The following is a 14,844-nucleotide window of genomic DNA, read 5'->3' on the forward strand; positions in this document are numbered from 1 at the left end:
CATGCTAACCTCTTGTTCTCCTCAACTGGCTGGCTGCAGAACATAACGACTGCCTGAAGCATAAAAGAATCAAATAAATGAAGGTTGATGGACACAAAGTGATTCACTTGAGTGTGTCATTCATACTGAAATGTGCAGTGGGAGGAATTAATGACATAAACTAAGCGTTATGAGACCAGCTCACAACATTAGGTACACCTGATGCTTTTACAAAGGAAATACACTGGTGGCTTCCCCCCCCCCCCCCCCTTCTTTTTTTTTATTTTAATTTTAATTTTTTTATATGAGATTCATCAAAAAAAAGAGAGTTCAAATTGTTGAAGATTACTGTGGTAGAAAGAAGACTAGCATGGAGAAAATAGATTTTTTTTTTCCTCATTACATGTAATTAAACCAGATTGTGTTTGCTCTATACAAAGTGCAGTTACTGTTTTCAGGAGTTTATCTGTAAACAAATCACCTGAAGAAAATACTAACACAATGCCAACAATGTCATTACGTCAAAGACTAATCTTGTGTATTTGCATTTGTCATATCAACTTAATTCACTCAACACTACTCCTTTTTAAATTGCACATTTTTAATGCCCCCCCCCAAAACTTTTTATGTTTTTGTAGCCTTTTATTAAAAACAAAAACGTAGGTCTCCACATTTATGCAGTTCACACATTTGCCCACTAGATGTCAATGTTTGTTAACATTTTATGACATTTTTCAGAAACGTGCTTTAAATATATTCATATATATTGAATAATTTATTCATGTAATTAATAGTAGCATTTAATTTTGACATTTATTTTATATAGTATATTAACAATGACATCAAAATAATGCTTATCTTTTTCTTTCTTTTTTAAGTCAAGTGCATTTTTTATTATTTATTATAGTCAGTAATAATGATGAAAATATACTTGTTTATGCAATTTATCTTCATTTTAAATGAAAAAAAAAGTTTTGTTGTGGGAGTGGAAACAGTTAAACGAGTTGCTGTGCGTGATGACGTCACACGCTGCCTGCTCCTCGTCCCCCTCCTGCTTGTCACCTTGGACCGGACCGAACCGGACCGGACCAGCGTCCATTTGTCCAGACGAAGCCCGACAGCGGATCATCACCAGCCGAATTCCAGCTCCAGTCATGGGAAACTGCCAGGTTGTCGTGTTGTGTTGCTAGCCTTCGAATCTTGAACATTTTGAAAGCAAAAATGCAAACCTTCTCATTCGTGCAGAACAAAAACGTTCGTTTCGCTCCGTTTTGGCGTCGGATTTTCCGGATTTGTTTCTTTTCTGCTCATTTTGGTCCAATTATGACGACGTTCGTGGAGCAGCAGGCCACGCCCATGCGCAATTCATGGCAGCCCCGTTACTTGATCAGCTGGGGGGGTCGTGATGCGTTCACGATCACGACACTTTTTATTTCTGGGACACTTTTTATGCTCCATTGAAGGTGCACAAGGAAATTGAATTACTCCCGATATCATGATGAAAATAATAAGCAAATGCATGCGCGCAGTGTCGCTTGATTAGATCCCATTCGCCCATTCTAGTTAGCTAGTTAGCTAGTTGTCTTTTCCCATTGGAATGAATGGAAATGCCGGTAATCTGTTCCAGTTTTACAACAAAACATTTCTTTTAACAAGTAGCACTCCATAATATTGTACTTCTGCCGGGGACAGACGGATTTAGTGTTCATTGGGGCTCATCAGAACAACATTTATATTACTTGGCAGAGGAAAATATGACTAAGTATTGTAAAATTGTCTGTAACATTTGTTGCTGCATGTTTGTGTTCAAATGTCCTTTGCTTAAATTTCGATCAATGCTAGTGTACGTAACGGCTGCGCTAAAAGGTGTGATGAGGTGAAAAAAACTAACACAATTTGATGGCTTTTGAGCTCAGAGGAATACTTGCAGTCTATTTGAAGAAAGAAAGTGAAAGTTCAGACTGGTTCCACTGAAATCGACGTCGGTGTTGAACGTGATCAACGTTGGCTTGAATCCAAGCGGACGTTTCTTTTCAAGCGAATGCGGTCAAAGTGCATCTTTGGCAGGCAGGGCGGAGAAGGTGACGTCACGTCATCGCTCACTCGCGTTGCTTTACAATTTTGGGCCTGGCATTCTTTCGGGTAGCTTTGTGCCCCCCCCCCCCCTCCAGGGATTAAATTGGATGAGTTCAGCTGCTGCAAAAACAACACGCATGATCGTGACATGGAACACGATGCTGTGCGCGTCCTCATTTTTAATCAATCAGTTATGTTATTGTTGTATCGTAAATAATGTCCTCATTTCAACACTGGCTATATATAAAGCCACTACACCAAATAATACCGAACAAAAATGTCTCAGTTGTCCTGGAATGTTTGTCCAAATATGGAGTGAGGTTAGTTGACGCGTGTCCGTCTCCTGGCAGCCCACCGTCGTGCCCTACGAGGACTTTGACGTCCTCGCTGACGTCAAGGCCATCCGAAAAGCCTGCAAGGGATTCGGTAAGCAAATCTGCATCGCCGGTTCGATGAGGATGTCGACGACGATGACGAGAGTACATTTGCAGGCACCGACGAGCAGGCCATCATCGACGTCTTGGCCAACCGTAGCGCGGATCAGCGGCAGGAAATCAAGCAGGCGTACTACGACAAGTACGACGACGTGAGTGGCGCGCGTGTGCGTGTTTGTTTGTTGTCCTTTCTGACGCGAGATGCTTCAGGTTTGTTTTTGTTTTGGGCGTAGGAGTTGGTGGACGTGCTGAAGAGCGAGCTGTCGGGGAACTTTGAGAAGGCCATCGTGGCCATGCTGGACCCGGCCCTCGTCTACGCCGTCAAGGAGCTGAGGAGGGCCATGAAGGGGGCGGGCACCGACGAGGACGTGCTGGTGGAGATCTTGTGCACCGCCACAAATTCCGTCAGTGGCTTTGCGGCGAACAAACACAACAAAAGCCATTTAGTTGATGATTGACTATTGAGAATGTTTGACTTTTTTGCCAGGATGTCGCCTTGTTGAGGGAATGCTACTTTCAAGGTGAGGACATTTTGTCCTTCTGAAAACAACTTGACTCTTGAAATGATGCCACTTTCCTCTCGTTGGCACTTTTGTGTGCGTTGTCTTACGAGTCCTCTTGTGAGGCTGACGTGCGTTTGTGGCGCTGAAGTCTCCCAAATGCGTGTTGTGGTGGGTAATCGTTTTGCGTGTTTGCATGGCCTCGCCACTTCCAGTCCACGAGCGCGACCTGGATGCCGACATCGAGGGCGACACGAGCGGCGATGTGAGGAACCTGCTCATGGCTCTCATGCAGGTGACAAAATGGATCCACGTTGATTTTGCCGGTCTTAGCGCACTCGAATATTCACGAGCCGGCCGGGAAGCCTGATGTGGTGCCAGCGCTATGCTAACGTCTCTTTTAGGGTCAACGAGACGAGAGCTACGAGGTGGACGAAGAGCTTGCCGAGCAGGACGCCGCCTCGCTCTTTGAGGTCGCTTCAATTGCGTAGAATCGAATTTTGTGCCGCTTGCGGACGCAATTCCAATTCCGCTTGTGGTTTTGCCGCAGGCGGGCGAGGGTTGCTTCGGCACTGACGAGTCCGCCTTCACTTTCATTCTGGCCTCCAGAAACTACCTCCAGCTCCAAGCCACCTTCAAGATGTACGAGCAGGTGAGTTCTTACAAGGTCGGCCCAAAGTCAAAAGGCTTTCCCTTCACAACAAAATGGCAGACTTGCTCTTTTTGCGGGATGCACAATTATTGGGTGGAACTGACGAGATTCTTTTTTTCATCTCACGTCGGCTTGATTGATGAGCGGAACGTTGATTTGTTTTTCTGTAGCTGTCCGGCACGGAAATCCTGGACGCCATCGAAAGCGAAACTTCGGGCACGCTGAAGAGATGCTACGTGGCTCTGGGTGGGCGAACGGCGCCGGACTCGTGTGGCGCGTCTTATGCAAGAAACAATTTCATGTGTTTCTCTCCACCGACGTCCAGTCAGAGTCGCCAAGAACCCGCAGCTCTACTTTGCCAGACGTCTCAATGACGCCATGAAGGGGGCGGGGACTGACGAGGACACGCTCATACGCATCATCGTGTGCCGCTCTGAGGTGAGAATTAATAGGATGGATTTTTTTATCCACCAAGGTTGTGTTTACATCATCAGAGATTATTATATATATTTTTTTCAACTTGTTTTTCCCCCTTTGGTAAGAATCCGCATTGTGATCATGTTGGAAAAGAAAAATTGTGAGACAAAAAAAAAAGGAAATTAAATCGATATATCCTATAAAACATGTAAACTAGTACAAATAATAAAATCTATATTTTAAAAATGTAAATATGAAATGTAAAATAGATAAAAATGAAATGAAGATACTTTAAAATACATAATCTCTTATTTCTAAATAAAATACATATACATTTAAAAATGTAAAAAATACAATTAATCAAAGATGTTTTTTGTAATAGGCAAATGTTAAAACAATATCAATTAATATTACTCAAATAAAACTAATAAAAATTTCCCATAAACAATTAAGCAGGCCTGGAAGCTATAAAATCAATGAAATTCATTCCAGATCTGATCCAAGTGATTGAATCCTGTTCCCAAATATCTTCTTTTAAAAAATCTCCCCGTATTCTTTTGCGGTGGCGTCCAGTACGACCTGGAGACCATCAAGGAGCTTTACCTGGAGAAGTACGACGTGTCCCTGAAAGACGCGCTGAGGGACGAGTGCAGCGGCGACTTCAAGCGCCTCCTGCTGGCCATCTGCCACTGAGGTCAAAGGTCGACCCTCCGACTCACCGTGACTTTAGGTTGCTGCTTGTCTTTTTAACCTGACCTTCCATAGTCGTTCATTGTGCACAAAAGTGACTAACCAACTGACCTCTGCTCAGTTTTTAAACCGTTTTACAGCATTTGTGCGGGCCGTTAAAAAGCGGCCTGGCTGTACCACAACGTCGGATACGGCGGCACAAACACACAAAGCAAATGTCTCCTTCTTCAACCGCTGATGAAAGTCACTTCTTTTACTACGCTGACTTTTCTGGTCAATCATTTTGTGCACAAGGCGAAGGCCAGTATCCTTCCAATATGGCACAACACAAATCAAATGAGGATCAGAAATCCGGCAGGTCCACAAAGTGAAAACCCTGAAACACTTTGGATTTAGCCACAGGCGCTTCTCGTCAACAGGTGGCGACGGCGAGCTCCTTTACCTGCCGGTTGAGTAGAAGCGTCTGTGGCTAAAGCTCATTTGTGGCTGACCTTTGACTTTCTGGACCTAGCCTGCAACTAATCACCTCACGTGGTCAACTACTGCAACATGCACTGAACGAGCAACACGTTGCTCTCCATCGCGGAACGCCGTCTTACATGCAAACGTCTGCACGTCCTGCTGGTTGTAAAGTGGCGTGGTCGTCAAACGTTGACAAACGTCTCACTTTCTTCACTGTCTCGCCACTTTCTCTTGACTTTCAGTGGAGTTGAAAGGCACCATGAAAATGTAACATATCGTCGTTATGTGAACCAGAGTAACAAATTGCTGAATTTTGCAAATGTGAACTGCAAAGGTGGAGAAATGGGAGACGACGTTCACATTTGAGCAGTTCTGTAAGTGCTTTTAATGAAAGAACATTCATGAAGATTTATGCAAAGTGAAGTGAACAGAATCGGAGAAATGTCATTTGCTTTTGTTTGTTTCCTCTCAATGTGTTAATTTACAGAATGTTGTCATTGTGTCCAATAATCACACAACACCTAGCAAGACACCTCATCTTACTTTCTATTTTTTTGTAACGTTGCACTACTAACAGCTAGAATGTTAAATGAATCATGCTATTTGGAATGCAGTACTGTATAGGAAGGGAACAGGCCATTTGGATCATTAGATGCGTTCAAGTACCACTCGTGTTCAACGGTTGATGTCAGCTTAAAGTCCAAATATTTCTCTGTATTTGCCTTTATACTGCCAAGAAAATGTAGCAGAAAATAAAAGTTCCCTATAATTAATTGAGCTTGTTTCCTTCTTGTCAAAATGTACCATTTACAGCGTCGCTCCATCTTGTCGTTATGGCTCAAGGCCCGTTTGAACGTTATTTGAAGTTTTGTATCTGCATGTTGACATTTTCCGAAAATGGTTGGATGCGTGAAGTGACGTTTCACCGCCAAGGTGTTGCATTCTTGCCTCCAGCCTCCAGAGGGAGCGACAGGCAGCATTTTAATAGGTTGATGATATGCCTTCACGTTCACGGTAGTCATCAGAAAAGCCAATGATGATCAAATTCAGCCTTGTCTCCTTTGGATTAATGGCTTTTCTTACATTACATTTTATACGAGCAAAGATGTGCAATATTTAATGCAAGTATTTAAGACTGACAGCAGGCGGCGGTATATACAAGCGCGTGGCTTCCGGTCCTTACGTCTAAAATGGCGGATTTCCGTTTGAATGACTTTTCATTGCTAAGTTAGTTAGTTAGTTTATTTTTCGTTTTATTGCTCATTATTTTATCTGTTGGAGGCAACAACGTGATTTACAAACTCCACGTGAGCGCAAACGTGATTAAAAACCATTTTGGTGAGTATTTTCTTGCATTCAGTCTCACCATGTCCAAAGCTAATTAGCACCACCTGTGTGGAATGGAAACATGTTGGAACATTCATTCCACAGCCTTAATATTGATATCCATGTTCTCATACAGGTAATACTTTCTTTTAGTACACTCTTTTACTGTACTTAAGTATTTATTTATTTTTTAAATACTAGTAACATGTTTATATTTTGTCCATTTGTCATTTTATACTAATCATTGCTCTAAATTGCAAGATTTGGGAATTATGTGGTTAGTAGTTTATCGAGTGAAACAAAACTATTCATTTTACTCAAACATATAAATTTAAATGGCAAAATCTGAAAAAAATATTTGTCAGTGAGCACTTATTTTGTAATGTTCTGTACTGTTTGAACATTACACTAAAATGATTGTTTTGCACATGAGTTAAATAACAATTTATTTTTGTGAATATATTTATAAATGGATCAAATGCAAATGTACCAAACTATTTATTTTTTTAGACCATCACAGCAACTCCCATCCACAAAGCAAGCCCGAGCCCACCCACCCAAATAAGCACCCCCACCCCTGTCTGCAATGTGAACCCATTCCGTCACGTCTCATCACCTCGCCATCATCAGCCATGATGGCGCTCAAGGGGGGAGGGATTTTTTATTCTGTCTTTTTTTTTGGTCAAGAGGGGGTCTTGATGGCCAGAGGGGACAGGTGCATGCTGGTCCTCCCAGCAAGAGGGGAGGAGGGGGCTTGCATGTAATTGGAGGTGACGCTCTCGTGGTGAAAATGTTCCAGTTTAGCCTGCAATGACCCAAATGAGAGCAAAGGAAGTGATGAGCCTCAATTGACTCCAACTGATCTCAGACCAGCTGGGACTCCATTTTGTGATTGCAGGTGCCCAGCAAATCCAAGCTCCTCCTCCTCCTCCTCCGCCTCCTCCTCGCTTATCCTGACCTTGACAAAAAGAGCATCTGCACATGCATCCCTCCCACATCGGTTGTGTGTTGGACTACGTGAGACCTTTGATATAAAAGATGAAAAGGCTTGGATTGGGGAAAAAGTCATTAAGAAAAAATACATACTTAATAGTTCTTAAAAATATTCTTTCGCCGCAGGGTTTACCCTATAAGACCATTAATTAATTTTGATTGTTTTAATTCAACATTTATCATGCATTCAACATTTTCTCATATGTAGTGTCGGAAAAAAAGAGAGAAAATGCAAATCTACAACAAACGGTACAATCTGAAACATTTACATATTTACATCATTTTCAGGTTTTGAAAAGAGGCATTTATGAAAGATGATTCATTCTTATTTTTAACAATATTTTTTTGTTGTATTTAATGCTATTATTATTTACAGCACAATGATGTGGTTTGGCATTCCTCAATTTTCCTGGATTATTATTCTTATTTTTTGCTAACCTATTAACTGGTATTTGCTAAAAAGCCAATGAAGTGTATTTTGAAATGCTCAACCAAGTCATATTATTGCTTCTAGCGAAGGCCCGCTAGCTTCTTGCTAACAAATAACAGCACGTGAAGGATGCAAGTCGCCCCGGGCCGAAAAGGTTTGGCCTGCCCTGTCGTGGAGGCGTAAAAATAAAGGAAAGAATCCTCGTACAACAGATTGATCTGTGTAATTGTAAAACGGGAGAGGAGTGGCGCCGATGCTAATCTGCCAGCGCAGTCGCTCGTTGTCGTCAAGCGGTCTGCAGGTGGCGCTTTCTGCTCTCCGGCTGGCTCGTACTGATAAGCACTTATCAGGGGAGGGGAGGGGCCTGCTGGCTCATTTACGCACGCACGCACGCACGCACTGTCTTAAAATCAAAACCGGGAGGGTTGTAACGTATTCTGGTGTGGGGGGGAGCGGGGTGCATGTTGATAATGCAGGTGTGGAGGAGGCACGAGATGCAAGTGTTTACTGTAGCGAAGACGCACCTGCAGGCTCAAAGCTGGACCAATGTCGGCTTGTTTTCACCCCCCAGGTCATGTCAATCTGTGTGTGTGTTCACATTGCAGAAGCACTTGTGTATTGCTGTGATGTGACGCAAGCTTCCCGAGTAAAAGACCCCCCCTCTCCCCACCAATGTCACCTGCCTCCCACATGTGCTGGAACATGGCTGACGTAGCAAGCGACAAAGATGACCCCGCCCTCGAAGGCTGTTGGCTCCTCATGTCGTGACGTAAGCATCGGCGTGTGTGCGTGTGTCACAATGAAGGTGTGTGTGTGGGAGCAATCGAAGAAGGATGCAAAAAATCAAGGGTGCAAAAATCACCTGCTTCGTAAGTATAGTAGCAGCACCTGCACAATTGAATACAAGCGCTGTTTTCCAACCACAGGACTTACAATCATGTATTCTTTATATATATAAAGAAAAAATAAACAGTTTTTTTTTTGGCGCCATTTGTCGGACATGACATCCATTTTGTAAGTAGAGCAGAATGTCCACTTGATGTCTTTCTGTCGGTTTGCCGGGCCTAAAATCACGGCACTTTGAGTTGTTGGATTTATTTGGAGCACATTTCACACACTGTGCAACAAAAGGATCAGTTGATTGAGCGAGCGTCTTTTGTTCGCCGTTGTCCTTTTGCTCCTGCACATCCAACGAGGGGGATTTTGGCAGATTAGCAGAAAAGTACACCGCCTTTTCCTGCCAATGATTGGTGTTAATTAATTGCGGGGTCATGTGACCACACCGACAAGCTATCCAGATGAGAATCCCCCCTAGTGGTGAGTCCAAGGGATTTGTAGAAGGCGTTAATTTAAGGACAGGAATGGAATTATGACTTATTTACCCGGAGACTTGTCGTAAAGTACAGAATTTGAGTACTTTTCCCGGCTCTGCTAAAAAGACAAGCTCATGATGTTTACTACGAAGCCGTAGTTTGTGATTGCTTTTTTCTTGTCTTCTGTCAAAGACTAAAATACTCGATGAAAAATGTGAAGTTTGAGGAATTGGTGAAGGGAATTAGGAACGCTCTACTTGCTCTTCTGCCACGGGCGTCTTGCCTCCATTTCCTGGCCAAACAAAGTGCTGGTGCTGGTGGTGGCGGTGTTGGTGTGTTGGGTCCAGCTATTCATGCATTGTCGGTCCAGAAGTATAACAATTATGCTCAAATATAATATGATTCAAATTGATATGGATATTTGATGCAGGTTGTCTTAATAGACTTGAAAATTCTGCTAGTGATCTATTAATAACTGCTACCTTAATCAAATATGTCATTTCATGTTTCTGTGGACTGGAGCTAAAACCATTTTTGTATTTTTGGATACTAAATGCATGTCGTCGATATTCGCCAAATGATCTTTTTTTTTCATCCTTAACTGCTTTTCTCGTTCAAGAGGCTCGTGATGGGCTCCATCTCACAGCTTCACGCACACAATTGAATTTCATTCATGCACGGCGCGTAAATAACCTTCCTCCTTCCCTCCTTCATCATCAGTCGCCTCGCAGGCATCCACATTGCAAAAATCAGCACCCCCCCCTTCCCGTTCAGTATTTATCGAGTGCGAACACGTGAGCTCTTTTGATCCGTTTTTGCAGGCTGTTGTTGAGCGCAGGGTTCGAGATGCTTGCTGGTTTGCTGTAAACGTGCTGGCCAGTATTGATTGGAGCGTTGACAAAAAGAGCAAGAGACGATCCATACTTTTGTCAATCACTCAATCAAGCATCACCACGAGTGGCTTACTGATGCATTGCTTTTTTTTTGGCTTTTTTTCTCGCAGGCTTGCGTGCTCAGGGAGACTTTTTTTTTTTACTTTTGCACTTGCAGGCGTGAAGGCAAACTGAATATTACATTTAGAACAACATTCCATGATATTGCTGCATCTGTAAACAAGAAAATCAAGAAGCCCGCAACAGAAATGAGTTCTATAACATAAGAATCGTAATCAATGTAAAAAAAAAAGTGTCGCGTCAGTCATGGAGGATGATACGAGTGTGATAGGCAGAGCCGTATGTAGGTTACCTGTCGGGGAAATTAAACCTATTAGCGGCTTATGCGACACGTCACACTTTTTAGCCCACAGACATCTCATCCAATTTTTCAGATCTGCCGTGAGGAGATTTTCATTGCAAGAGGAATCTTGCTTACGGAATTTTCCACACACGTTTTACTATATTAGTAGCAGCACAGACAAACTTAACAGCAGCAGTAGTTTGTTCTAAAGGGAACAAACAAACCGGTATTTAAAAAAAAAAAAAAAAAGGTCTCAATGTATCTTCACCATAAAGTGAAAATGGAAGAATGGCAAAAGGACGTAATGTTTTAGAGTGGAAATAAAACCTAACAAGATACATCGTAAATAAATAGAAAATTCATAGCATTCCAAAGGTCATCCTGTAGGTGGCGCTGCACTGTGTCCTAATCCTGCAGGGAGTTGTGGGAGCAGATGCGGAGTTTATTTCAGGCACAGTCAAAGTGACTGGCTGAATGATGGACGCTCAAATTAGCGTGACGTGGCGGTTCCAGCAGGGGGGGGTGTTGGGGGGGCAATTATCATAATGAGGCGGGAAAGTGTCAGCTTTCGCAAAGCAAACGGGAAATGGAAATACCACCTGAATGATTTATCAAAGTGTTACAAAAGTGCACCAATGGGAAGACTTTTTGCAAACAAATGCGGACGCTGACTTGTGTTGTTGTGTATCGTGACAAGGCGCGAGCGAGCGCACACGCCGGGGTCCCGTGTGCGCTTGGACCCGCGCCCGGCCCAATCACACGCCTCTTAGGGCCGTCGTGGGAGTCATCTGCCAGGCGATGGAGCGGGAAATGAGCTTGCTGCCCGGAGGATGTGCCTGACCGGACCCCCGTTTAGCGTGTGGAGGCCCCTCGCCGGGCACGCAGGTGAGACTTGACAAAGATTGATATGAACGCGTTTAGAGAACAATAGAGAACATTCTGCTTCATCATATAAATAGCCCTTTAAAACGACGTATCCTACCACCTAGTATAAAAAAAAAAGGAGTCAATTAAATATTGTATGTTTAAACACCAAATTGTGTCATTTTGTCTAATGCTAGTCAGCTAGCTTAATGCTAACATGTCATGTGAAACAACAAAGATGAGCTTACAGAAATAAGCAATGATGCTACGCTAATTGAAAATAATGAATTCTCCTTCAAACCACCACTTTAAAACACACGTGCAGCGACACATGGGACCTTCTCGGCCTCTTCTTCGTGTTGCCGCTCTTCTACGAGACCTCGGTGCTGCCAGGCATGTTGTGGCAGAACTTGGTACTACACTGAGGGTGCAAATCTAAATGATTGGGTCTTGCCTGATTGCTTCAAAATCTGCCGGTGATTTTATTTTAATTTTTTTTTAGTAGTCCTGTCTTGAGGATGAGGAGGAACGTGTGACCTGTGGCTGCGCAACAGGCGCGTAGCGGACGAGGTCACGGCTTCTTTCACCGCCACCGCTGCCCACAAACATGGCTGTCTGTGAACTGGTCGAACTTTAAAATCAAGTCCGATGACCAAAACCCGGCAGTGTGGAACGTCCCGCATGAAATGAAAGAAAAGCATCCACAAACAGTAAGTATGTTTATTTTTTTTATTATTGTTTTTTTTTACTCTGGTTGCTTGGTCATGCGCAGCTTTTTTTTCTCTGCATCTTCTTGTCCTTTTAGGTAACATTTCATTTGCCTGTAAATGCAAATGTGTGTGTGCGTGTGTGTGTTGACTTAAGTGCATTGTGTGTTTGCGTGCGTGCAAATCACTGCTGCTTTTGTGTCCGGTGTGTTTCTTTCCTCTCCTCGCCACAGCTCTGACCAGCAGTCCTGAAAGGTCAGTATATACATTTGATTTCGATTTTTGAATATCATTTTTCATGACAATTCCACTAGCCACTTTATCAGGTACACCTGCGCATTCTCACCACATCCGCTGCAAGAGCTGCGTCGGTTGTGATTGACACATTCATCAATGATTGTAATTTGCATAATCATTGGTGAGCTGAGACACGAAAAGTGACAATGACGTATGTTAGAAAGTGCCACGGTTGATTTTTAAAATAAGACACATAAAGCATCATAGACTTGTATGTAGATTATGTAAAAAGTTTCTTGCAATAGTGCAATCATAATCCATGTTTTTTGTGTGTTGATAATCATAATTAATACATTGTTTAATTGAGCATGGATGCAAAATTGATGCCTTTAGGATTTTTATTGTTTACAATAAAACAACTAATCATTTAAGGACATATATGAATACATAACAAATAGATATGTTTTAATTAACACATTTTTTGGGGGGGCAAAAATGTTCAGAGGCCTTCCTAATGTAAATGCTTGGTAGGCCATATTTGGAAACCTGTGCAGTCGTTTTTTGGATGTTGCTCTTGTGACTGATTCACTGCCAGCCCATTCAAAATGGATCTTTTCAAAATAAAAACACAAAACATTAGAGAGAAGTCCTTCAGTGTAATTTAGGAGTAAGAATTTGTAAAGGTCACCCGGTCATCGGAGCATCCTGTCGCTCCGGGGATTCTGTGGCGCTGATCCGCACTGCTGGTTATTTGTGCGCTTTGTACGCAGGCGGCGTGCGCGCCACGTAACAAACAGCACCTACTAACCCAAAGTGGCGGCCAGACCAGGCGAGAGAACGCAAATCCCCCTCGTTAGGCTGGAGGTGTCCGGTGCGAGTCCTCGGGTTTCGCTCTCGTGTGTGCCGGCAGCTGTCACACGCACGGCCCGGCGTGATGCATAATTGAAATGGTCGGCAGGTCGCGTGGAGTGAGCCGGCGTGCCGGCACTTAAATGTGCTGTAGGCAAAGACTGTGTCGTCATGTCGTGTTTTAGCTCAGCCAAGGCTTGTTTTTGTTTTTTTTATCACGACAATCATAATGATGCAAGTCGTTGTTATAGTTCTGATGATCAAGAAGACGTTTTGTCAGGTGTTGTGGAAAGAATGACCCGCTTCAATATGCAATGTACACTTGTTCATGTTCCTGACACACTCGCCATACGGAGGTGAAAATCTGCAAGCTTTTCCACTAGCTAAATGCTAACATATAATGTGAAACGACATAGACAGGCTAACGGAAATTAGCATCAATGTTATGCTAGTTGCGCATTTTAAAGGGAGGTCAAGTCCAAAATTGTCCTTACAATAATATGTCAGATGTGCCCTTACGGGCCTAAACACGCCATTCTGATGAAAATTACCTTTAAGATGTAAAATCTGCCACTTGTCGACTGAGAACGACATCACGAAATTGCAAACGTCACTTGACCAAAGGCAGAAAACAGATGAGAGGTGACTTCCTTGAACCCTGACCAGCTGTGATGTCATTTTCAGTCAACAGCAATTCAGAAAATGGCCGCCTCCTGACTGAGATGACTTTTGCTGCTTAATTCACAAACAAAATATTCATCAGAATATGCATGACATTTTGGACCTGACTTCCCCTTTAGACCCCAAAATGTTCAATCGAATTTCCCAAAATGACGGTCAGTCTTTGACTCTCAGTTGGATTGGACAAGCCAACATTGTGACGGATTTTTGGGGGCTGTCATGAAGTCAAGGTAGCACTAATTGTGCCTCAGCTCAAGAAAGGTTGGAAAAGTTGAAAATCTTTTGAAAGATGTTCCGTGGAGTGCCTAAGGAGGCCTGGAAATCTGCTGCCGTGAGTCGACCTAACCGGCTTTCCTTTGGGACTGAATGAGCGTCTATATGCGGAAAGGCTGATGGCGCAACAGTGGCTAATTCCCGCTAATCCCGGCGTGGCTCCCACCAACGGGCAGAGCTGCTTTCCAATGGTGGCCTCGCCGTCTGTTAGATTAGCTCGCTTACTCGCACCCGTGCCGGGCCGGCGCCAGTCATGGGCTTGCTCTCAGTCCAAATGCTTCTCTTCGCACAGCCATGTAAGTTTCTTTTTCACTTTGTGCTACTTGCGCTCTTGCATCTTTGGCGATGGAGTTGATTTTCAGATGTTTTGGATTTCGTTTGCTCTCACGGTTGAAATCAAGTCACAAGATGGAGTCAACCAAGGAACCTCTACGTCCTTTTGTTGAGTTTTTTGAGATCGAAATGATTGCTAATGCTAGCCTTTAAAGCACAGTCTTGACCAGGAAGCTCCACTGGCAGGCTGCTAAGCACCAACGTCTTCTTACGTCCATCAACAACGGCTGCTCTACGTACGCTGGTATGCGATTTCATCACATACTTTGAACTTCGGAGCTCACTTTAACGAGGACCACATTGACTTGCAGTCTTGGTGTAGATCAGCGGCCACCAACGTGGTGCTAGCTAGGCCGGCTACCATGGCAGTAGCCCTCCAAAAATGGCTCACC

At 43.4% G+C, this 14,844-nt stretch overlaps 2 protein-coding genes across 17 annotated transcripts in view; both read left to right on the forward strand.

The window, feature by feature from the left end:
* Positions 1-979: 979 nt before the first annotated feature.
* On the forward strand, positions 980-5,983 carry LOC144040515 (annexin A13-like). Of its 2 annotated transcripts, none has more exons than XM_077554770.1 (11): positions 980-1,148; positions 2,406-2,481; positions 2,547-2,641; positions 2,723-2,893; positions 2,977-3,010; positions 3,205-3,284; positions 3,394-3,462; positions 3,540-3,641; positions 3,812-3,887; positions 3,967-4,079; positions 4,632-5,983. In XM_077554770.1, exons 1-11 carry the CDS (start codon positions 996-998, stop codon positions 4,749-4,751), a joined length of 1,089 nt encoding a protein of 362 aa, XP_077410896.1. In that variant the 5' UTR covers positions 980-995; the 3' UTR covers positions 4,752-5,983. The 2 variants fall into 2 exon arrangements, with proteins under 2 accessions (XP_077410896.1, XP_077410897.1); XM_077554771.1 differs by having other exon boundaries at positions 2,726-2,893.
* Positions 5,984-6,387: 404 nt separating this feature from the next.
* Positions 6,388-14,844, forward strand: part of myo3a (myosin IIIA) — a 33,799-nt gene continuing 25,342 nt past the window's right edge. For 10 of the 15 annotated variants that reach the window (XR_013289658.1, XR_013289659.1, XM_077554052.1 and 7 more), the window contains exon 1: positions 14,252-14,415. Coding sequence is in view for 8 of the 15 variants with exons in the window: in XM_077554052.1 (XP_077410178.1) it covers positions 14,414-14,415 (2 nt within the window). In the remaining 7 variants the exon portion in view is untranslated. The other 5 variants (XM_077554053.1, XM_077554057.1, XM_077554055.1 and 2 more) reach the window with 4 other exon arrangements.

This window comes from Vanacampus margaritifer, chromosome 20 (genome assembly GCF_051991255.1).
Source record: "Vanacampus margaritifer isolate UIUO_Vmar chromosome 20, RoL_Vmar_1.0, whole genome shotgun sequence".
NCBI classification, from domain to species: Eukaryota; Metazoa; Chordata; class Actinopteri; order Syngnathiformes; family Syngnathidae; genus Vanacampus; species Vanacampus margaritifer.